Below are 25,837 nucleotides of genomic sequence, written 5' to 3' on the forward strand. Positions count from 1 at the left end.
TTTTCAGAATGCATTATATGCCAATTGAATTCTGACCTGTGAACGTTCGCCGGTCCATCTGAGAACTGTATTCACTCAAACACTGACGATTTGAACAGATCAGCACCCCAGCAAAACATGAGCATGTGTTGCAGTCCACTCTAAAAGATGTCCCATGACCTATGGGAGAAAGAAACAAAAGCAGGATTAATCAGAAGTTCAAGAAAGATGTTTCAACTAAAAGAACCCACAAGGTTTCACTCGCAGACAGTAATTAAAAAGCAGATTTGCAGCTGCAGGAAATTTGAAATAATATAAAAACAGAAAATGTGGGAAATATTTGGCATGTCAGGTAGTATCTGTGGAGAGAAAAGTAAACTTAACAATTACGGAAGATGGCCTTTCAACATCCCATTATCATATAAAAATCCCATTATTATATCCCAAGATCCTGTCTATCCAGTAAGATAAATGTCTTCTATCCCATGGTATTAATTAAAGGCAGTGTTTATTTCATGCAGATCAACATTCTACCCTCAAATAACACCAAAATTGTTATGGTCATTTACATTATTTGCCTTATGTGGGAAAGTAACAGATACAACTGACTCTACAGTAAGCAATTATAGAGTTGTAGAAAGTAGTTGAGAAGAGTTTGGGATGTACGCAAACATTATTATTTCAATGTATTTTACCACTCATTTGGACTTTATTCACAAGGATATCACAAAGATAATGGGATAAATTTGCATTACATGTAAACACTATTGTGCTCAGTGCAGACATTGTTCAAAAGATAAATTTATAAATTAGCAGTTTTCTTTTGCATGGAATTGGTTTCATTAATCCTTCTAGTGTCACAAGATCTCACTTCCAATTAAATCAATCATTATTCATTGGCACAGAACAAATAAACTTTGTTACATGAAAACACTGGAAACACTCAACAAGTTAGGCAGCATCTGTGAAGAAGAAACAGTTAACGTGTCAAATCCGAGATTCTTCATTAGGTCTGGAAAAGAGAGAAAACAGTTAGTTTTCAGTTGTAGAGAAGGGGTAGGAATAAGCAGAACATTGGAAATATCTCAAAAAAACAACCAAATGGGTCAAAGTCATAGATAAATGATGCAAATGGCAGGCTCTGATTCTGATAGAATGAAAGAAACTTAAAAGTTGGAGAATTCAAAACCATATCCTAAAAGCTGCAGCTGATGAGGTGTTGTTCCTCTTGCTAATGTTCGGCCTTGTGGCAAGAGTACAGAGGCCACAGATAGATGAGTCAGAGTGAGAGAGAGAGAGATGGAGAATTAAAGTAGCAGACAAACCAAAGGTACTCTGCAAAGTAGCCACCAATTGTAAGTTTGGCTAATTAGGGACAGTCAACGTGGCTTGTATACGGCTGGTCATGCGTAATGAACTGTGTTGACTTTTTTTTTGGAGGAGATGATGAAGGTGATCAAGAGGGTGGAGCAGTGGATGTTGTTGACATGGATTTTCGTAAGGCATTTGTTTAAATTCCCAATGGAAGACTAATCCAGAAGATTAAGATGCGCAGGATTCATGGTCATATGGCTTACTCATAGAAGACAGAGGGTTGTGGTAGAAGGGCATAATTCTGGCTGGAGGTCCGTGACCAGTGGAGTTTGGCAGGGATCTGTGCTGGGACCTCTGTTGTTTGTGATATGTACAATTTGAAAGCAAGATTGGTGAGTTAGTAAGTTTGCAGAGGACAATGAGATTGTTGGAGTTAAGGAATGCCAGCGATTGTGGGGAGACCTGATAGATATATATAAAATTATGAGAGGCATAGATAGGGCGGGCAGTCAGAATCTCTTTCCCCAGGGTGGAAATAGCTTTAAGGTGAGAGTGGCAAAAGTTTAAAGATGATATATGGGGCAAGTTTTTGTTTTACACAGTGGGTGTCTGAACAGGGAACGGAGGGATATGGATAATGTACAGGCAGATTGAATTAGTTGATTTTGGCATTATGTTCTGCACAGACTTTGTTGGCCAAAGGGCATGTTCCTTGGTCTACTGTTCTATGTTTCTCCAATGCAAAGGACATTAAATTGGAAGTGCAAGTGAATTGCTGCGCCACCTGAGCGGATGATTGAATCCTGAATGATGGGAAAAGGTATTGCAATTCCTGTGGTTGCTTGGGAAAGTAGCATTTGACAGAGAGTGGTTGGTGGGGATGGAAGAACAGACCAGGGAGTCATAGCTATCCTACTGAAATGTTCACAAGGGAGATGAGGTGGAGACTTGTTGGAACGCATGGAAATTGTGAAACTTTGTTATATACTCTTTTAATAAATTGACTGCAGCAAAATCATTCCAGCAGGTGGTTAATTGATAAAAACCTTGCTTAAATGCCATGAACATCGAGTTAAAGGTGAAATTGAGCAGTCAAAGGTAACACAAAGCATGCTCTGCTACTTGACAGGCATTAGAAATATTGATTAGGCCTGTTCACAAACCAAGTTGTAAAGCACCAAGGACATTTATAAGTCTGACTTCCCTAAAGGTCTTAAGCTTAACCAGTCTCAAGTCAAGAGCTATTTGCTAATCTCTGGGAGACATATGAAATTTAATTATCATAAGGGATATGTTTAATATACATTCTAAACAATATTAAATGGCTCCATAGCAGAAGCGGCTACATCTAGTCTGTGGGCCGAGGAGCTTTATTCCAGTGTTTCGTGACACAAGTCACAGAAATACATGAAATTTTCACATATTGTGTAAAAATATTATATAAATCACCCCTGAAACTCGTCATGAACATGACTTGCACATTTTTATCAAATTAGAGAAAAAACTGAAAAATTTCGGGTATTTTTAGTCCAATCAAAGCACATTTAACATTGAGTTGTATGCCAGTTGGCCAATCACGCGCTTTGCTTCAGGCCAGCACACAACATGGCTGAGAGGACTTCACTGATGCCTGTTTTACTGGAGATTCCGATGAAGGTTCTTTCTAGTTCTGTGGAATACATGTCGTGGAAACTTGCAGCAGGGTAATCGAATTTAGTGAGAAAAGCATTAAGAAGGTTGAAGAATGTGCTGCTAAGTGGATAGAAGTGGAAGAAAGTCTTGAAAGCAAAGTCGCTGCTGAGGTGCTGCAGTCAAACTTTGTGAATCAACTGGAACTGAAAGGTAAGATCTAAAGTCTGAATTTATGAAAATCTATCTGTATGGACTTTAATTAATTCAATTGCACCCTTTTATAATGTGAAAAAATGAGATTTGGAAGCTGCACATTCACTGATTCATTCATTCATTCACTCATTCACTGATTCATTCATTCATTCACTCATTCACTCACTCATTCATTCACTCACTCACTCATTCATTCATTCATTCATTCATTCAGGCTAGCACACAACCCGGCCTCGGAGCTGGGGCAGCGGCAGAGGCAGCGGCGACCCGGCCTCTGAGCTGGGGCAGTGTTCCGGCGGCAGCGGCGACCCGGCCTCGGAGCTGGGGCAGTGTTCCGGCGGCAGCGGCCACCCGACCCGACCGCGGGCCCACTGGACGACATCGTCGGGAACTCACAGTCACAGGTTGGTGACCTGTTCTCCTGAGCTCCCGCAACAACAGCTGCGTCCGCTGGACTGGAGGGCCGCAGCTTCGGCAGCTTCGACCACCCCGGGCCGCAGCTTCGGCAGCTTCGACCACCCCGGGCCGCGGAGTTGAACCGGCCCGTTCGCGGAGCTCGGATTCAGCCGCGGGACTGGCATTACTTACCATCGCCTGGCGGGGTCACAACATCCGAAGCCTGGATCGCCTCGGTGCAGAGGGAGAATAAGAAGGGATGAGACAAAGACTTAAGACTTTTGCCTTCCATCACAGTGAGGAGGTGCCTGGTGAACTCACTGTGGTGAATGTTAATTTGGTATAATAATATATAGTTTAAATGGACTGCAACACGGAAATAGGCTGCCCAAGGTGTAATATGGGCATTGACCACTAGATGGCGCTTATTTTCCCGATCTCATTTTCTAATTAGTTTAATTAATTAATGTACAACGTTTGGCAATGACGAGTTATGACATCCTTCTCAATTATATTTCATCTAAATCTGCGGGAAATTTCATGTAGTTTGGTGACTTGGGTCACGAAAACCGATTTCTAGACACATTTTTAATGCTCGGCCCACAGCCTAATAGCGGGGCTGGAAACTGGAAGTATCCTGAGCTAATTTTGCTACCACCATCATCTACTACGACAAGTGATGGCTTCTACTGATTGTCACCGGAAGCTTGCGTCCTTTTCAGGACGGACTATGACAGCGAGGTCAACATATGTAACACGACGAACACGAAAAGAAGAAGAACAATATTAAATAATACTTTTTTTTAAAACACACCTTTCCTCTGACCCCCTACAATGCAAGACTTTTGCACGTCAATACAGGGCATCTCCAAACAATTTTCCAGCCGTCCACTTGGTTCACATGTGCACACTCTGTAACAGCCCATTTCCCCACTTATCACAGGCAGCTGAATTAGGGTGCCTTGCCGTACTAGGAAATCTGAAGCTTCTCCCAGCTTGCATCCTTTAAGAAAACAAAGCATCTATTTATTTTACAGATGGTAATAAATAGCAATCATTAAAATAAACTACATTTCAAATGAGAACTTATTTGAAACTATTTGAAAGTTCATTGAAATCAGTGGCAACTAAACTGCATTGCAAAAAAGTCCCTGTGACAATTAAGTGATGATGTTGTGTATATCCCCTATTCTATTCTCCATTAGCACACCTGCCACTCTCAAACTAAAGCCTAATAATAATCAGTGTAAGGAACTATTGTGGGAGGCAGCATCCAATTTTTTAATACAAGCATTTAAAATAAAGCAATAGTTAGCAAACATCTTGGTGTTTATCTGGTGACCAGCAGAGAATTGTCGATGTTTGTGGTTGAGACCCTGCATTCCTTCACCCTGAACCACCGACCTGATGCTGCTCGACACGGCGGGAGTTTCCAGAAGTGTAAATATAATAAAAATGAATTGCAGAATCCGGTTTATACCAAAGATAGACACAAAATGCTCAACAGGTCAGGCAGTATCTCTGCAGAAAATGGATGGATGACATTTTCTGCAGGGATGCTGCCTGTCCCGCTAAGTGACTCCAGCATTTTGTGTCTATCCTCCAGAAGATTACTTTTTTGCTCAATTTTCTGGCATCTGTCGTCTTGTCCCTCCAACTGTATTATAAATATTGATCATGTGCTCAATATTATGGTTGCAAGCACTTGCCTGCAGCTGGTAAATTTCTCCAAAAGATCATTAGATTCTATTTTGACAAAATCGGTGAAATTTAAAGATAGTGACAATTTACTTACTTTGTCACTTTGTGAAGTTTGAAGATCGTGATAATAAACTAAGGAAAAAACTAGATAGATCTGCTAGGACAGGAAAATAGAGATTGATCATTTGTTACTCTGAATTGATTCCATTAAATCAGATCACAGTCGATCTGCATCAATTCCCATTTAACCATTTTAGTTAGCTCCATACCCTTTGAATAACCTCAAGTAAAGAAACGATGATCAGCTTCAGGTTTGAAATTTTCAATTGACTAAATCTCAGCAATTGATTTGGAATTAGAGCAGGGAGGGGATGGTGGGGAGGGAGAAAGAATAGAGGGGCAAGACTGTTCTGTATTTCAACTGCACCTTGTATAAAGATTTAAATCCTGTCATTTGGGTTGGAGAGCTCAGTTTGAATTTCAAGCTAATTCCCTTTTATTCTACCTACCCAATCAAAACGTTTCATCACCTGCAACTAGTTCATCCATGAAGGTTTCGCATGGAAGGATGCAAACCTGATCCATACAATCTTTCCTCATGATAGATTCTGTTATAGCACAATGGCACAGTCAATATCATCTTCTTGGGATAAGCATCATGCACCATCAAATACAATGCTTGATGCTCTCAAGAGAGAGCTAGATAGGGCTCTTAAAAATAGCAGTCAGGGGATATGGGGAGAAGGCAAGAACTGATTGGGGATGATCAGCCATGATCACATTGAATGGCGGTGCTGGCTCGAAGGGCTGAATGGCCTACTCCTGCACCTATTGTCTATTGTCTAATTACGAGTTTTGCCAGAGTCCATAGAACTGTGACAAAGCTTTACTTGTATCTCAATCCACTTAAGATGTAGGCAATATTTCAGTAACATTTTAACATTGGGTTTAAAGAGTACGAAAGGGTCCCGACCCAAAACATCGCATGTCCATTCCAGGCACGGTGGCGCAGCGATAAAATTGTTGCCTTACAGCACCGGAGACCCAGGAGTAAAGAGGTCCTTCTGCAGTTGTACAGGGCCCTGGTGAGACCAGGGAGTATCTGGAGTATTGTGTGCAGTTTTGGTCTCCTAATTTGAGGAAGGACATCCTTGCTATTGAGGGAGTGCAGCGTAGGTTCACGAGGTTAATCCCTGAGATGGCGGCACTGTCATACGAGGAAAGATTGGAAAGGCTGAGCTTGTATTCACTGGAATTTAGGATGAGTGGGGATCTTATAGAAACATATAAAAGTATAAAAGGACTGGACAAGCTAGATGCAGGAAAAATGTTCCTAATGTTGGGGGAGTCCAGAACAGTCTAAGAATAAAGGGGAGGCCATTTAAAACTGAGATGAAAAAGCTTATTCACCCAGAAAGTTGTGAATTTGTGGAATTATCTGCCATAGAAGGCAGTGGAGGCCAATTCACTGGATGAATTTAAAAGAGAGTTAGATATAGCTCTTGGGGCTAGTGGAATCTAGGAGTATGGGGAGAAAACAGGCACTGATTATTGATTATAGATGATCAGCCATGATCACAATGAATGGTGGTGCTGGCTTGAAGGGCCATATAACCTCCTTCTGCACCTATTGTCTATGTTTCTATTTCTCTATTTAGTGACAGCAATACACAGATATTGTCTTCATACAAGTTACCGAAAAATCTGTTGAATGGCTGAACACAGGACACCAAGGGACACCATAACCACAATGTGTAGAAAATGATACCATAATAGTGAGTGTCAGCTCATTACTCATTGAAAAGTCACATCAAAAGCTTGCAGCCAATTTCCCGCACTTCGATTTTTGGTAGGAATCAAAAGTCTTCTGGAAGCCCATACAAATAATATCCAGTCACTCGTCTATCTGTTAAATTTGTTATCATCACAGAACCAAATACAGCACAGGAACAGGCCCTTCAGCCCACAATATCTGGGCCGAACTTCATGCCAAGATAAATCAATTTATTTGCCATCACATGATCCATATCTCTGCATATCTATGGGACTATCCAAGAGCCTCTTAAATGTCACTATCGTATGTGTCTCCATCACCACCTCTGGCCATTTCTTCCAGACACCCACCATTTTGTCTAAAAGAATTTGCCTTGCACATCTGATTTAAACTTTGCCCTCTCACCTTAGAGTTATGCCCCTTGGTCTTTGACATACCCACCCTGTAAACAAGGTTCTGACTGTCTACCCTCTCATGATTTTATATACTTCTATCGTCTGCCCTCAACTTCAAACTCTCCAGAGAAAACAATCCAAGTGTGTCCAACTTCTCCTTAGAGTGAGCATTCTGGTAAACCTCTTCTGCAACCTTTCCAAAGCTTCCTATATTTCCTATAATGAGGTGACCTAACCAAAGTTATATAAAGCAGCAAAATTACTTCCTGAACCAAGACTTAATAGCCAAGAAAAATGCATGTCATGATAAGCTGTTATTAAATCTGAAAACCGACATCAACTAAACTTAAAGTCAAATCAAATGAAGAAATTGCAATTAGCTGAAATCTTGAACAAATTAAACTTTTCATCCGAATTCCAGGCAATCCTAATGAGAAACACATGTTAACGTGAGGGACCCGATACTAATTCTAAACCCCATTCAGCTTTCACTTGAATGCCTGTATACAATTTATTTTAATGTCCTTCAATTACCCATCACACTGCATGAAATAATTTGTTCTGAATTTACCCAAATTTGGTAATTACATATTTTACTACAAGAGATCTTATAAATCCTGAAGCAGTCTCGACCTAAAAAGTCGATCATTGTTCTGCCTCCACAGATGCGATCTGACTTGAAAACCTGACTTCATGCAGGTTGTTTCAGCTCAATATTAGAGCATCTGCTATCTCATGTCTCCACATATACCCATTCTCATTGTTAATAATTTAATTTTAATTAATTCTGTCAATCTTCATAAACTTAATAAGATTATCAAATTTTTAGGTTGTAAAATGTAAACTTCTGAACTCTGTTTTTTAGGACAATATAGGATAGTCATATGTATTAAAAAATGTATTTCCTCCAGCAGATGCCCTCTAATTTTACGACTTAGGAACATAGAAAATAGGAGGCCATTCGGCCCTTCATTGTGATCATGCTGATCGTCCCCAATCAATAACCCGTGCCTGCCTTCTCCCCATATCCCTTGATTCCACTAGCCCCTAGAATGCTATCTAACACACTCTTAAATCCATCCAGTGATTTGGCCTTCACTGCCCTCTGTGGCAGGGAATTCCACAAATTCAGAACTCTCCGGGTGCAACGGTTTTTTCTCACCTCAGTCTTAAATGGCCTCCCCTTTATTCTAAGACTGTGACCCCTGGTTCTGGACTTCTAAAGACTGAACAAGTAGCCATTATAAAGATCACAATTTTCAAAATGAGCAGCTAGGACATCAACATGGCCACAAAATACAGAATAGGAAGACATGAAGGAGATTTGCAGTGGAGAATGAATTAATACTAAAATCCTCATCTAATGCTATAGAAATAACATATCCCTTTCACATGAGTCATTTTTCAGAAAGTGCAACGGAATCCCAAGACAAGAAGGAACCATTTTAAACTTGTAACTGTTAATACACACCTGGGACACACAAGTAAGGAAGACAATCTTGTCCAGCTTGGCATCCCTTTCGATTTACTTCACACACATAGTTGTTGGGACAGGCATTTGGATTGCATGGATGTATCACCTCTGCAACAGCACTATGGAATGGGCTTGGAGCTGTCAAAAACATAATGGAGAATGTCTGAGTAAAACCTTCTGAGAGTTTCTTCATTCCACACAATTACATTTTAGAAGTATCCAAGATGTTTACTCACAATCAAAATCAACCAAACCAATTTAAACCATATTTGTGTATCGAGCATGTTTTGTTTTTGCAAGGGACAAACAAATGGAGTCATGATCGAACAATTAAACCATAATTTGAACTTTGAGAAACAGCTTTTATGATTACAGGATGTTCCCAAGCCTTATACAACAAAAAATATATTTTAAAGTACATGATTGTAAAGTTGGAATGAAGTTGTCAATCTATATGCAGCTATGTTCTAGACACAACTGTTAGCCAACTTCATTACTGTTAAACAAACTTGTAAAAAATGTCATCACTGTTTATAACTTGACAAACATTAATGGCTTGAAAATTTTGTGATCAGCAACTAACTGAACTTACATAGAAATACCCTGGGCGATCACACAAATTGATCAAAATTAACCTCATTGTTAACATGTCAAGCCTGTTTAAACATGACCCGAGATTGAAACAGGTCAACAATGTAAATCTTTTAAAAACATCTGAATGCTTCTCAGATGCTTAAAAAATGTTTCTTTAAATACCAAAAACAAAATCATTATTAAAATACAAGATGTTTTTTTTTTAAACTCTTGAATAAGTTAAAAAAATAATAACATTTTTTATATTAGCAGGCTAGTCTCTCAAAGTTATCACCAATAAAACTAATGGGATAATATTCATTCTGATTTCTCAGACTGAATACATAATTTTTTTGATGAGATCATGAGAAATTTGCAATTTGCAATATTTCCAAATTATTGCTCTCTTACTGAAGTCATTTAAAAAATCATCAGAGTTCAGCCTCTCAGCCAATGACACTTGGCAGGAAAGTTCACTGGATAATGACAGTGAATATTGGTGAAATTCTGACTTTGCTCTGCAAAATTAGGGCCAAGATGTAAGAAGACAGCCGCTGCAACTCCTGCGATTGCATGGAGGGAGAGTGATAAGAGTTGATTTAAAAGGCACTGGCAAACCATGGAGGAATTGGTTCCTTCAGAAGTCTGAAAGTGGAAAAGATGTGAATAGTGACAACAAAGGTGATGGTGGAAATGAATGTGGATGTGAGGTGGAAGGAAACAAGAGGCATGCCATACTTGTTCTGGCTGGAAGAGGAGAATGCAAACCGCAGGGTGGAAAACAGAAGGGAATGAATTGTCATTCCAAGAATGGGGAAACAGAGAATGGAACGGTTGCAACCAACCAGCTGAAATGGAGATGTGAAGAAAGGGTAGCAAGAGTCATAGAGTTCACCTTGTCAAAATGAAAGCAGTGTGAAAACTAGCAGCAAAAATTATATATGGAAAGTGATGACTGGGGGAGACTGGATCAACCTTGATTTAAGATAGTAGTACATAATCTTCAGACCAAGCTTGAATACTATAAAGCTATGCATAAAGAACCAGTTTTTTGACTAAGCTTGCATTTACCCATGTTAATATTTCCCCCTTTGGATATGTAAAACATATTAACAAAGTATGCACCTGTGTCACAGACCTTTCACTATATTAACTGCCATCTAGGAATGGAAGTTGCTATTGTCAATTCCATTAAGATAAAAAATTCTATAGCATGGTTCAAAGAGCATCAAAAATCCACGAGACTCCTCGTCGTTATTCATCCTATTAATGGTGGTGGTTAAAGAACTAGTAATTTACCTCATTTACTGTTTGACATGTTAACAAGTGGATGGTACTTGCGCAACAGAACAGCCTCTACAGGTTGGTCGCATACACACTGAGACAAACAACAACTGGTGCTGAAAACAAGATTTCAGTATAGGACACCCTTTGATCTATCAGTGCAAGGAGCACTCCAAGCTGCATCACTGCAAGAAGGACACCGAAACTTGGTGCAACCACGAGAAAAGGTCAGCGAAGGGAAAAAAAAGTAATCGAACGCATGCAAAAGAAAAAAAGTGAGTTCAAGCAGGTGCAATAGAATAATATGTCTTGTGCTATGAACGGTGACATACTAACACCATGTATCTGCCAATTGTATGAACAAGGTAGACACAAAATGCTGGGGTGAGGCAGCATCTCTGGAGAGAAGGAATGTGCGACGTTTTGGGTCGAGACCCTTCTTCAAACAAAGCAGTTTAGGAAAAAATGGTGTTCAAAGTAATTTGCTGCATGTGGTTCTTCAAGACATTCTAAGGACATCACAAAGCACTTGTGTTAAATCCAAGTTGTTTCTTCACTTCTTCACACTGGCTTTAAAAAAATAAAAATAAGCATAGCCATTGAACTATTGTGCAGCAAACATACCAAGGTAATTTTTGAGTGGGATGCAATTCTTGTGGTCATCGTTATTTGGCGATAATTGATTGCAGATGGTTTCAGCAGTTTGTCCTGCTGGAAATTTACTGTGATCTCCACAATTCGTCAGAATTTCTACACAGTCAGATCTATAATTAAAACAGAGATTTTGTAAAACAAATAGTCAGGTGCAGCTTGATGTCATGACGCTCCTGCATAGAGAAAACTGAGCTCTAAGGGACTGTACACCAGATCAATTATCAACCTAAAGGGATCGTGAGTAATTCTAGCTTAAACCCTGGAATTATATATCGCTCCTGTGTCTCCTCTCACTAATGTTGGAACCCATGACAGGGTGTGAGATGAAGCAATGTCAGTCATCAGCTGAAGCTGCGTCAATACCCGTCCTGTGAAATTGTAAATTGAGGAATGCAAACATTAAGGTAGCAGAATGCTTATGCCCGATTCTCAGATTTGAATACAAAACTCCAGATGCTTCAGGTAACTTTATTTCTCAGTCAGTCATCCATCTGTGAGATTAGCTTGCGTTTTTCCCCTTATTTTCTTGCAATGCAGTACACACCCAGACTGATCATGCATTCTTGCTCTCCATTTTGCAATTATTTCATACTCTTGTCTATGTCAACATTCTTTTGTCTGCTCCCACTCTCTAACTACTCCCATTTACTCACAGACTAGATGATCTTGTTTACAGTTTATCCGTGGTTGCCAAAATTTTACCCTATCATATATGTTGCATACAATAATTTATCCCGTCGTCTTCTATCTTCCTCCCAGTTCTGCTAATGATGTGAAGAAAAGTAGGAAAGTAAGTTGTGTTTATGAGATAAAGAAGCACAAGAGGGATACCTAGAGGTTGATGGAGCGGGCAAAGAACAGGCAAATGAAATATGAAATTGCCCATTTCAATAGGATTTTTTTTTTTTTTTAAGTATCCAAATGGCGGGGGATGCACAGGGATCTAGGATCCGGATGCATGATTTGAAGCAACATAGTAGGTACATACAGCAAATAATTAAAGATTACAAAATGTTATCATTCATTGCTTGAGGAATTCAATACAAAACTAGGGAGGATATGCCTCACTTTATTGCGCATGTGTAAAAGCTCATCTGGAGCACCGTATACAATATTGGTCTTTATTTAAGGAAGTATGTGCATTCGAAGCTATTTGGAGGAGACTAATATCTTGCATGGATAGGTTGTCATACGAGAAACGGTTAAACTGCCATGGTTGTGTACATTGGAGTTCAGGAGAGTGCAAAAAGGACTTGTTTGAAACAAAATCCTGAGGAAACATAAAGGGCATGTCCCACTTGGGCGTCAGTTGCACGCAGATGGCGCGCAAAGATTTTATACATCCCAAAATCCTGGGTCGCCACGCGCAGCCACGCATCACTGCCTACGTCACCATGCACCATGCGCGCATCACGTGCACGACACGACACGACGCACGTGTAAATGATGCCGCGTAAATTACGCCCAAGTGGGACAGGCCCTTAACAGGTTAATCTCCTGAAAGAATCTAAAACTGGGGATCACTGCCAAAAAATACGATATTACTCATTACAGGGAAAAGGTATTTCCTCTTATTGGATCATGAGTTTTGGTACTTCTTTTCCCAAAGAGTAGTGAAACCAAAGTCTGAATGTTTTAAAAACAGATCAATTGATTAGAGTCATAGTCATAAATCCATATAACATGAAAACCGGCCCTTCGGCCCAACAGTGGCTATGCTGACCAAGATGCCCCTTCTACACTAGACACATTTGCCCGCGTTTGGCCCATGAAACCTTTCCTATCCATGTAACTGTCCAAGAGTCTTTTCAATGTTGTTATTGTACCTGGCTCAAATACCTGCTCTAGCAGCTCAGACCATATACTCACCATTGTCTGAGTGAAAAAGCTGCCCCTCGGGTTCCTATTAAATCTTTCCCCACACACCTTACACCGTTGCCATCTGGTTCTTGATTCCCCTATTCTGGGTAAAAGATTCTGTGCATTTACCCGATCTATTCCCCTCATGATCTTGCACACTTCTATCAGATCACCCCACAGCTTCTTGCGCTGTGAGCAATCAAGTTCTAGCCTGCCCGACCTTGTCAAGTCCTGGCAATATTCTCAAATCTTCTGTGCACTCTTTCAACTTAAGGACATCCTTCCTAAACCAGGGTAACCAAAACTGAACATAATACTCCAAATGTAGCCACACTAATGTATTGTGCAAAACATTCCGATTTCCATACTCAATAAACTGACTGATAATGGCCAATGTACCAAAAGCCTTCTTGACCACTCTATCTATCTGTGACACCACTTTCAGGGAACTAGCACCTGCACTCCTAGATCATTCTGCAACACCACGTCCTTGGACCCTGACATTTATTATGAAGATCCTGCCCTGGTTTGACTTCTCAAAATGCAACATCTCACATTTATCTGCATTAAACTCCATAACCATTCCTCAGCCAACTGATCAAGATCCTGCTATAATTTTTGATAAACATCTAAACCATCTACAGAACCACCCAATTCAATGTTATCTGCAAACTTAGTAATCGCACCATTTACATTCTCATCCAAATCATTGATATAAATCAAAAGAGCAATGGGCCATGCACTGATCGCTGAGGCACATCATTAGTCACAGGCCTCCGGTCTCAAAAGCAGCCCTCCACCATCACCCTCTGCTTCTTTCCATGAAGCAAATTCTCTTTCCAGTCGGCTAGTTCTCCCTGGATCCTTTGCAATCTAACAGTCAAAAGCAACCCACCATGTGGAACATCAAATATCTTACAGAAGTTCATACGGACAACATCAATGGCTTTGCCGTTGTCAACCTTTTTGGTTACTGCTTCAAAAAAATGCAGATTAAGCCAAGATCTCTCATGCACAAAATCATGCTGCCTATCCTAATCATTCCATGACTATCCTAATGCATATATATCTTGTCCCTCAGAACCCTCTCTAGTAATTTGCCCACCACAGTTGTTAGGCATGCTGGTGTATAGATCTCTTACGCAGTTTGCAGACCTTCTTAAAAAGAGGCACAACATAAACCACTCTCCAGTTTTCTGACACCTCACCCATGCCTAATGAGGTCATAAGGTCATAAGGGATAGGAGCAGAATAAGGCCATTCGGCCCATGGAAGATTGAGCTACCCTTTCTCTTGACAAGCAAGGTAGTAAAAGGCTACCATGAATATGAAAGAATGATGTGTTACCATCAGATCAGCCACAATCTTACTGATTGACAGAGCATGTTTGTGTGGTCGAGTGATCCCCTCCTGCTCTCAGTGTGTATGGTCTTATGGATCTAGAGCTGGGTAGGATTCATCTGGCTACTTTTGGCTGTTAATTTGACTTAATTAAAATAATTTGCTGGAACATAATGACAATATCAAATCTATTTACAAGGCACTGTGAGATGAAATATTCCCAAAAACAATACAAATTTTCCCAACAAGTATTGAGTCACAAAGCCAATGAGACTAAACTTACTTGCAGATGCTTCCTCCAGACTTGCTATAGCATGGCTTGATTTGTAACGAACAGGCAATAGCTTTCCACATTTCCGGCTGACAGGTGTTAATATTTAGTACAGGTATATTCATGAATGGCATCTTGATGGTCCCCTTCTCCCAAAGCTTTATGTCATTTTTGGATCCTTGGTCTGACTGAGCATTGCAACTTCGGAACAATTCTGTGGGTCTGAACAACAAAATTCACTTGTACTAACAAAGAACTGCAGATGCTGGTTTATACCAAAGATGGGCACAAAGTGCTGGAGTAACTCAGTGGGTCAGGCAGCATTTCTGGAGAAAAAGGATGGGTGGCGTTTCAGGTCGGGACCCTCCTTCATGATTTTACCCCATAGAAGGCAGCATGGAGGCGGAGGCGATGGAAGAAAACCTCTTTAGAGGCAGAAGCTCTTTAAGGGCCTGTCCCACTGTATGAGGTAATTCAAGAGTTCTCCCGAGTTTCCCCTGATTCGAACTCGGAGAATTACGGTAATGGCCGCTCGTAGGCTAATACTCGGGGCTCTCGTGGACATTTTTGAGTGCTAAAAAAACTTCACGAGCTTACCGAATTTACCGAGTACCTGCCGTTAGCATTACGAGCTGCTACGAGACATCCACGAGCTCCGACGTGGCTGCTATGTACATTCTACGTACTTACCACGAGTTTGATTTTTTGTAAACTCGGGAGAGCTCTTGAATTACCTCGTACAGTGGGACAGCCCCTTGATCTATCTTTGGTATAACGACATTAAATTACCATTGTTGGTGATAATATTAGTTTATGTTTATAAAGGGGTCAAAGCAGAAACCTAAAATGCCATGAAGCATGTTTACAATGAATTTATTCATTTAGCAATTAATTTCAATTTAAAATAATTTTTCTCCTCTTATCAAAAACCTTGGACGTCATTTTTCAATCAATGTGTTCCGTTCTTGGCAAGCATAGACAGCAGATAATGACTGATTATTTGAATAAAATTAATCCAGTTATCACTCTGCATGAACAATTGGATCACCAGCTATGAATCAGCATGGGAACGAGCTAATATTCTGTCCCCAATCTACAAGGGAACTAATTTCAAATAGTTTTTTTTAAATTAGATTTTTATGAAAAACAAGAAGTTCGTACAGCTTGTTTGTATGTTCAGAGGGTGTGTGATTAGAGTAGGTAAGAAGATTGGAAAAGTTAAGACGGTTGCTATCCCATCGGCATAGAAATATAAAGGTCTAAAGAGGGTTGAAGGTCATCTGAGGGAGTCCAAGAGATGGAGGGGACCGTTGAAGACGGGAAAAGGGGTCATCATTGGGCGGTGAGGAATTTTAGATGGATTTTGAAAAATATTGCCAATAAATTATGGAACCTGCTTCTAGCACACTTTCTGGCATTCTAGAAACCCCGACAATGAAATAAACTTATATTTTTGCCAATTTGGTTGACAACTTACATTATACATTTTCACTTAAGTGCAAGTAATGTTAATATTTGGTGGTTTAAAAAAAAACCATTAAATGGGAGCTTTACCTGTTATTAAAATTAGTGCAGTATTTCAGATTTTGGCAACCCAGTTGACAAGGCTCTCTTACATCAGCCAGGCATGTAAACATGGCAGATTCCAGATGGTTATATTCACAGACTCTATCGAATTCTTGCCAGTGAGTTGTGCTCCCCCATCTGGTACTGTACAACTTAATGCACAGATCCCTGCCAAATTATGAAAAGCATTTCAGAGAGGAAAGAGTGTCAAGATTAGTACACAATTATTATAAACACATACTACTTCTCAAATTAATTCATAAAACTCAAAATAACCACAGTATGTGTTAATTACCCTGTCTAACTATAGAAGGATAATTGCGAATTGTGACATCCGTTCTAGTTTTCTGATGCTTGTTTGAACAACTCCAGGGACTGAACTTGCTTTTTTTTCCTGCAATTAAACTCAGTTTAAAAAAAATCCTAACATCTTCAAAGAATGTGTTTGAGGAAATTCAGCACGCCTCTAAGGACTCTTACCAACCTCCAGCACCATAAAAGGCATACTGCCAGATTGCATTGCAGTTTGGTTAGGGAACAGCTCTTCCCAAGACCACAATAAATTGCAGAGCAGTAGATGCAGTCCAGTCCATCACACAGACCAATGACCCCTTTCTCCTTTCAGCACGAGATGCAACACTTATTCTTGCACCACCTCATTCACTACCACCCAGAGACCTACATCTACATCAATAGTCCACCTGGGTAGTCTGTAGCTCAATTATGTTAACAATGAATTTTCCAATATCAAGAAAAACATACCTCCTGTTTTTCCCCAACCCATTTTTCCTTCCAATCCACCCCCTGACCTCCAATGCCTCCCCTCCACCCTCTCTAAATATTAATTTCATCACCTCCCCCATCTGCTCCCATTTGCCCTTCACCCTTCCCCTAATGGTTCCCATAATCACCTTCCTTACCTATCAGAATCCAGCACAGGTAGCCTTTACATTCCTGCTTTGAACCCTCCAGCAACTGGCCCTACCTTTATCCTATCTGCTCCTGATTCCATTTGCTCTTTTATTGTGTCTCCATCTCTCGCCCACCTGCCCGTTTCTCAACGCCACACCTCGCACTCCTCCACCTGGCTCCATCGACGCATCACCCATCATTCCTTCCTGATCCACCTAGCATTCACTGGCTCCTATCTCCCCCCCTCCCCGTTTTATACCAGCTTTCTTCCCTTTCGACACTTAGTTCAAATCCACTAAAAAATGTAGATAACTCATCTCCTCATTCCTTCAACCCCCCACCACTCTCACAGGCGCTGATCAACTGGTTAACTTCCTCCTTTTTTTGCTTTTGGTTTGTTTATGTGGGTATTAAGAAGATCGGTGAGGCTATGGCGTAAATTGCAAACTGCCCAAATACCACATTAGATAAGCTGACATTGGCTTTGCTTGCAGTATAACACATCTCTTTGAAGAAAATGGCACTCACAGGTACACTAACAAACAGGTATTTTCTCAAAAAATATAATCACAGATATCGCACCTCAAAGAACTAGTCCAGCAGACATGTTTTTTTCAAAAAAATTAAAGAACAAAAAAGTGGCGGACTGCATAGCTATGATTTACCAGAATGAGCCCCTCAACATGTGCCAGATCATCAAAGGATTCTCTAAAAAGTGAATCAGCACTACAGACAATTCACTTCACTATTCCCAGTTCAGTTCTTCCATGAAGCTTTTTCATTGTTCACCTCAAATCCTTCATACAAATCCTCAATACAGGTGCAAGCACAAAGGCAGTAACATTTCTCTTGTCACTCGCCGTGGGATACCCAGTTGCTGACTCTGCCTGAAGTCACAGCTTGTAGTTTCTGGTCAATGGTGACCACTCTGATTATTTATGGAGGTGGTCTCGGCAATGGTAGTGCTGCTGATAATCAATAGTAGATGGTTAGACCTCGTGCCCGAGTGATAGTTTACAGCTTCTGTGACACAAATGTTACTTTCTTATCAGCCAGCGCTCATGTTGACTAGGACTTTTTGCATGAAGGTATGGACAGCTATTGTGCAATCAGCAACAGACATCTACGCATCTGACCTGTCGATGGAAGGAAAGTCACTTATGGAGCAGCTGAAGATGACTGATTCCATGCACTGCCCCAAAGAACTCCTGCAGTAATACTCTCGGGCCGGGATGGTTGACCTCTGACAACAACCATCTTTGTGTAAGATATGACTCCAGTACTGGAGTGTTTTCTCCTTGATGCCAATTGATTGTAATCCTACCAGTGTGCCTCGAGGCCATATTTCATCCAATTCTGCATTCAGCTCTTAGGTCCATATTTGGAGGAAAGCTGTGATGAGGTTTGGAGCAGAGTGGTTTAGACAAAATTCAGACCAGCATTAGGTGTTGCATTTTGGTATATTAAAGCAGAGCAGCACTGACACAGTAAATAGCAAGGCCTTGGAGACTATTGTGACATAGTCACTTGAATTTGGCAACACAGGTCGAGTGATGAAGGAGTTTGACGCACTTGCCTTCATTGTCAGGGGATTGATTACATAAGTTAGAACATTATGTTGCAACAGTACAAGGAGTTAGCGATACCACACTTGAGGTATACAGGAAGCACAGGATGGATGCCAATAAGCTGGGAAAGATTCAAGATGTTACAGGAACTGGAAGACCTGAATATAAAGAGAGGCTGGGACTTTTTTTCTTGGAGCATAGGAGATTGAAGGGTGACCTTATAACGATATGTAAAATCATGAGGGGCAAAAATAAAGTGAATGGCCGAGAGTCCAAAGCTAGAGGACATAGATTTAAGGTGAGAAGAGATAGATTTCAAAGGGGACCCGAACTTTTTCCACAAATAAGAGTGGTAGGGAAGCTGCAGAGGTGGGTTAATTGCAATGATGAAAATATATTTAGACAGATACAGGAATAGACAAGGTTTATAGTAAAATGGGTCAAACACAGGCAAATGAGACTAGCTTGGATAGACTAGCTTGGGCATGGACGAGTTACAGTAAATGCCTGTTTCCATGCTGTGTAACTCTTTCACTCAAAAATCTATGTGTACGAAGGAACTGCAGATGCTGGTTTACACCATAGACAGAAAATACTGGAATAACTCAGTGGGACAGGCAGCATGTCTGGAGAGAAGGCATGGGCAACGTATCGGGTTGAGACCCTTCTTCAGAGAGTCAGGGGAGAGGGAGGGCTGTGGGCTGAAGGTCCTTTTCCATGCTGTATCTCTAAAGTCTAAAGGGTAGGTGCAAGGCTAGTTCCAGATGTTCAGACGTACCTTCAACTTCATGCCCAATAATGAATGGCAATTGCTTTTACACAAATCAGTTTTGCAGGGGAAGAGCTGAATTGACTTTTCACACAGACCAATGTCACTTGTTTTCATGGAATTGCATGATCACAATACAAATAAAGTGCTATGATATTGTGCGCTCAATTTTATTTTACAATTAATTTACACAATGCATAAAACATACTGTGCAATTAAAATGCTGGTCAGTTCCCCTAATGGCCCTGTCTCACTGTGCGAGTCCACCCACGAGTGATCCCGAGTGAAAGAAAAAAAATCACACTCGTGGTTGTCTACGAGGTTCCAAGTTGATGTTCACGAGTTTAAACGAGTTCCCACGTGTATGTCTAAGTTTGTCGTTTACTTCTCATTTCTGCAATGTACCAAGTTCCTCTCCCGAGTTACTCTTGAGCCAACTGTGAATGAAGGCCTGTTTTAAGTATCAAATAGAGGAGCTGGACAGCATCTCATACAGTAAGTATATTCTGATTCAGTATTGAAAGTTATTCAATTTCAGAACTTAAAAAAACTAGGCCGGATCTCGGCCCCGCACTCGCTGCCATTGTGCAACAAGGAGGCGGAGGCGGCGAAGCAACAGTGTTAAAGAAGACAGCTCCATCCTGCGGCTTTGAGTTAAAGATAAAATTCAGCGTGGCCGCATCTATTGATATGACCTACAAAGGGAAAATGCGTACCGTCCAATGCCAGAGCGTTTCTCTCTGCTTCATATACGTGGGAATTCCCTCAGTATGGTCACTCAGCGGGACAGGCAGCATCTCTGGAGAGAAGGAATGGGTGACGGAATGACGTTTCCAAAATTCTGCTGTGTCTTTGTGTTACTCCAGCACTGTGTGTTCACCTTTTGTCAACCAGCATCTGCCCTTTCTTGAGAAAACATTATTTGTATCGATGGCAATTGATTGTCGCTCCCTTCAGTTTCCCAGGGGGTCGGGACAGGACTGGAGTTGGGAGGGAAAGGTGGGGGGGGGGGGAGGGACACAAAGACGCAGCAGAAATTTGGAAATGTCATCCCGTCACCCATTCCTTCTCTCCAGAGATGCTGCCTGTCCCGCTGAGTTAAAGAATGCCCACGGTAGACTCACGAATCACTACGGTAAACTCACGGGCTACTACGTTCTTACAACGAGTTTAAATGTTTCAAATTTTAACTTCAAGAGTAAATTTAACTCGTGGAAATCTTTAATCATGTTTAAAGTTTTTCAAAAGTTAACAAGTTACCCGGGTACCTGCCGTTAGCGGCACGAGTCGCTAAGTTGCGTCCACGAGTTGCATCTTGTCCGGAAATATTAGTTGCATCTTGTCCGGAAATATTACCATCTGGTTTGGGAATTGCTCTGCCCAGGACAAGAAGGCTCTGCAGAGAGTAGTGCGTTCGGCCGAACGCACTATGGGAACTTCACTCGCCCCCCTGCAGGAACTATACAAACAGGAGGTGCAACTCCAGAGCAAATAAAATCATGGGAGACCCCTTCCACCCATGCAACGGACTGTTCCAGCTGCTACGGTCAGGCAAACGCCTCCGTTCCCATGCAGTGAGAACGGAGAGGTTGAGAAGGAGTTTCTTCCCAGGGGCCATTCGGACTGTAAACTCCCATCTCACCAGGGACTAACTTTACTGAACGTTTTTCCTTCCAATATTTAATATGTAAAAGAATATGTGTGTGTTTATGATTGTGTTTATAGTTTGTTTGGTTGTTTGTTTGTTTGTCTTTTTGCACAAAGTCCGCGAGCATTGCCACTTTCATTTCACTGCACATCTCATATGTGTATGTGACAAATAAACTTGACTTGACTTGACTTGACTTGAGTTCCGACCTTCCCGCTACGTTAATTGTACGAGATTACCACGAGTTTAATTTGTTTTAAACTCGGGGTCAATCGTGAGATGACTCGCACCGTGAGACAGGGGTTTAACATATGATGCACTGAGATTATAGACTGAATCCCATGCCATCTAACCTTCTAGAGCAGCCTACCATGAGGAACCTTGTCGAATGCCTTACTGAAATCCATGTATACAACGTCTACAGCTCGGCCTTCATCAACCTTTTTTGGTCACATCTTCAAAGAACTCAGATGTGTGAAACACGACCTCCCAAATGCCTGTATATCCTATCCATCAGAATACTCACTAGTAACTTTCCGACTACAGATGTTAAGCTCACTGGCTTAACTTAGTTCCCAGCATTTTCCCTGCAGACCTTCTTGAAATCATTAAAGAGAAAAGTACTGATGGAGTCACTGAAAATATAAAGAAACACTGAGATTGACAAAATAACTAATTTCTTAAGAGGGCAAAAATATTAGATGTGCTGCACCAATGCTTCTACTCAAATATCAAAGATCACCAAGAGAGTTCATTAATAACAACACGAACCACCATTGACCATTAAAACCTCAGGCACAGGGTAAACAAATCATTTACAATATGGTTAGATGTCTCTCAAAGAGTTATTAAATACAAAGCAAAATGATGAATCACACAAGAGGCACAAAAATACATGAATCTGAACAATTCTAGGTATTGGCCAACTGAATTTTCATCAAGTGCAAAAAAAGGACTGAGCAGGCAGTATCTGAGTTACTAGTTTACAATCCTCAATTTAAAAATCCTCAAGGGATTAACAAGTATTTTACATTGAGCTTGGCAGCATAGATTTTGAAGCTAAAATGTAATTGAAATGCATGAAAGGTTACCCAGGAATGAAAACACTAAAGTTCATTTCAGCTTGACTTGTCATGGTGATTTTTAAAATGAACATTCCAAAGAATTTGGTATTCTTGAGCTTACATCTGCGTATGGGAGAGGATAGGGAAGAAAACTTAAAAGTAATTCTGGCAGCAGAAATAATAAGAATACGAGAGGCATTCGTTTCCAGGGTTTATAAATCGTACTCAAATTATATTCAACCTCCTCATTAGGAGGTTCAATGATTTCTCAAGTGTCAATTTACATCAAGATGCAGGCCAATAATAAGTGTCTCATCACAGGGCTCGATCTTGGCAGCTAACCCTTCTATTGAAAAGATCTATGAGAGGATCCATGATAAATATTAAATGCACTATTGCCCGATTAAATGTTACACCACCTTCTGCACCTCCAAACCAAACCTTTAGATAAAACTGCATCAAAGCAAAACCATTCCCAGGTTTAAAAGTGCTCTTTGTCAAAGAATCCTTGACAATCTTTTGAGGGTCGCACAGGAGAATGTTGTTGACATCAATTCTGAATCCATATTGCATTAAAACAAGCACCATACGCCGATTTTGTGCATCTTCTGAAAGTATGAATCAGATTAACGTTTGTAAGATTTCTGAGGGTGACAATATGGTTAGAATACTGTCATCCTCAGAAACCCCTGCCCTAAGGCTAAAAACTCTATTTTGGGACAGGAAAATTTGCCATGAAGGTACGATTTTTTCCAGGCACCGATGGAATTTAACACCTCAAACACTTCTGGAAGTATTCATTTGAAACAATTCCTAATTGTCTACAAAATGATCCGTGAGCATGAACTGACATGTGTCCTGGTGAAAATTCAGATGAATACATAAGCACCAACTTATTTTAACCTAAAATCAATGTAACATTTTTCCCAATAAAATTACAAATTTCAATTCATCGATTGGGAAGAATTCCACTGTGTGCAGGATGTTCATCATTTGATAAAATGGCTCACCTTAACCTAATTTTTGTTTATTTGAGATATCCTTCATATATTGTAAAAGTCAAAACAAAATATACATGGAAAAAGTGGTGAATTAATTTACACAGAAGTCTTGGATATTTAGAATTTCCAATTGATTGAATGGAAGTAATATGGAGAAAATTCTGCAGCCTATTGCTTTTGAGGATAGTAAAATGATAGAAATATCTGCCAGTCAGACAGCTGCTCTGGAGGAAAAAACAAAATGGGGTGATTTCAGGTTGGTACGATATGAATAAACTTTATTCATCCCCGGGGGAAATTGGTGACCCAACAGTCACAACACACAAGGTATACGAAAAAGTTGAAGTTAAAAGTAAAAAGAAAATGACAAGCGACTGTTGTCTGGCTGCTATGTGCACAGTGCCTTCACTGGAACAATTGAACAAACAAACAAACAAACACAAACTTATCCCCATGGACAGAGAGTTCTAAACTAGAGTGCCCCCCTCCCTCCCCCACAAGGGGTCCCCCTGTTCTCCCACCATCCCTCACGGCGGTCCCTAAACGCCAGGTCCTCCATTGTTCTTTACAGCGGTCCCCCCACGCCGGGTCACCATTGTCTTCCCCACCCACCCTCACGCTCACCAATCGTGATCGTGGGTCGATCGCGAGGCCCCATCACTGCCAAGGTTCCTGCCACGGCGGAGGCTCCCGTTGTCGACGAAGCTCTTGAGGCCCCTGTTGCCGTCAAGGCTGACGCTGCCACTGAGGCACCTGCTGTCGCCGCCAAGGTTCCTATCATCGCCTCCGCTGAGGCTCCTTCGGCCCAGGCAGGCCTCGCCATCCGGCTTCTCTGCCGTCCCCTGGGAGGCCTGTGGGGCGAGTCGGGCATACCGGGGTGCTCTCCGGTCAGTGCCGCGGTTGTTCGGCAGGTGGACCGGTCCCTCGCAGCTCCACGGGACACTCCCGCCGCGGACGCGCGGCTTCCCGGGACACCGATATCATGCTAACCTGTGCTATCTCAGCAAATCTGACTTGTCCCACCAAACCCAAATTAATAATAGGAGCCGGCAATTATTTTATGTTGCATTATTAGATTAGATTAGATTCGATTCGTTTATTGTCATTCAGACCTTTCGGTCTGAACGAAATTTTGTTTCCCTGCAGTCATACATATAATTTAAAAAATGACAAAAACACACAATCAACACAAATTTAACATCCACCACAGTGAGTTCACCAAACACCTCCTCACTGTGGTGGAAGGCAAAATCTTAAAGTCTCTGTCTCTTCCCTCTTTGTTCTCCCTCTGCGCCGAGGCGACGGTTCAAACTCCGCGGGTGGTCGCTGCCTCCGCCACAGCTCCGAGGCCGAGTCGGGTCTCCGCTGCCGTTACCTCCGCCACAGCTTCGGGGCCGAGTCGGGTCTCCGCTACCGCTGCTGCAGCCGCTGCCGCCGCCACAGCTCCAGGGCCGAGTCGGGTCTCCGCTGCCGCTGCCTCTGCCACAGCTTCGGGGCCGAGTCAGGTCTCCTCCGCCTCCGCCACTGCTTCGGGGCCGAGTCGGGTCTCCGCTACCGCTGCTGCTGCCGCCGCCACAGCTCCAGGACCGAGTCGGGTCTCCGCTGCTGCTGCCGCCGCCACAGCTCCAGGACCGAGTCGGGTCTCCGCTGCTGCTGCTGCTGCCGCCGCCGCCGCCACAGCTTCGGTGCCGAGTCGGGTCTCCGCCGCTGCTACAGCTCCGATGCCGCCAGCTCCGCCATTAGGCCTCGGCGCAGACGGAGACGGGGACGGGGAATACGACCGAAGAAAAAGTCGCATCCCCCGAAGGAAGAGACCAAAGCATGTTTCTCCCACCCCACCCACACACATACACAACTTAATAAAACAAAATTAACTAAAACATGACAAGGAACAAAACGAAAGAAAAAAAACAGACGGACTGCAGGTGGGCCGCAGCTGTTAAGCCAGCGCTGCCATCTTCTGCCATATATTTTCTGCCATGTAATTGTTTTAAAATGTTAAATTTAGAGAAAAAATGACCAACCTGCAGATGGAAGTATTTGCTTTAGAACAACAATGCAATTTTGCACCATCAACGGCTGTCGCAGGCAATCCATTTGTGCTGTTGTCTGGATTACTTGATCCAGAACTTTCTAGAAAGCACTGCCATAGCGGATCCTGAGGCAGAGGCATTTTCTTGCAGCCTTCAATAAGCCCATCAACAATTTCCTGATCAGTGGATTTTGTCATCAGCACCCTTCGACATGTAGTCTGACAAGCAGGGTCTTCTGCTCTGTCACAGCAATATAAACCTAAACAGTTGGAAATTCAACCATCATTTAGTTTTATGCTGCTCTTTACTCTTTATTGGGACAGCCATTCATGTTAGATTGTTGAATTAGTAAAAGTTACATTGCATTCAGTAAATGAAAGTGCCAGCAGAATTTAACACAAGAATTATGGACAAT

The 25,837-nt window shown here is 41.6% G+C and overlaps 1 protein-coding gene across 2 annotated transcripts in view; it reads right to left on the reverse strand.

Moving 5' to 3' along the window:
* reck (reversion inducing cysteine rich protein with kazal motifs) overlaps window positions 1-25,837 on the reverse strand; it is a 148,450-nt gene that overhangs the window by 28,346 nt on the left and 94,267 nt on the right. For both annotated transcript variants that reach the window (XM_033019186.1, XM_033019185.1), the window contains exons 12-18: window positions 25,414-25,681; window positions 16,416-16,595; window positions 14,874-15,083; window positions 11,360-11,499; window positions 8,876-9,016; window positions 4,349-4,537; window positions 37-159 (exon numbers count right to left, since the gene is read on the reverse strand). In XM_033019186.1, coding sequence (XP_032875077.1) covers window positions 37-159; window positions 4,349-4,537; window positions 8,876-9,016; window positions 11,360-11,499; window positions 14,874-15,083; window positions 16,416-16,595; window positions 25,414-25,681 — 1,251 coding nt within the window. The remainder of the gene's footprint in view (window positions 1-36; window positions 160-4,348; window positions 4,538-8,875; window positions 9,017-11,359; window positions 11,500-14,873; window positions 15,084-16,415; window positions 16,596-25,413; window positions 25,682-25,837) is intronic.

The sequence above is a fragment of the Amblyraja radiata genome, chromosome 4, assembly GCF_010909765.2.
Source record: "Amblyraja radiata isolate CabotCenter1 chromosome 4, sAmbRad1.1.pri, whole genome shotgun sequence".
NCBI classification, from domain to species: Eukaryota; Metazoa; Chordata; class Chondrichthyes; order Rajiformes; family Rajidae; genus Amblyraja; species Amblyraja radiata.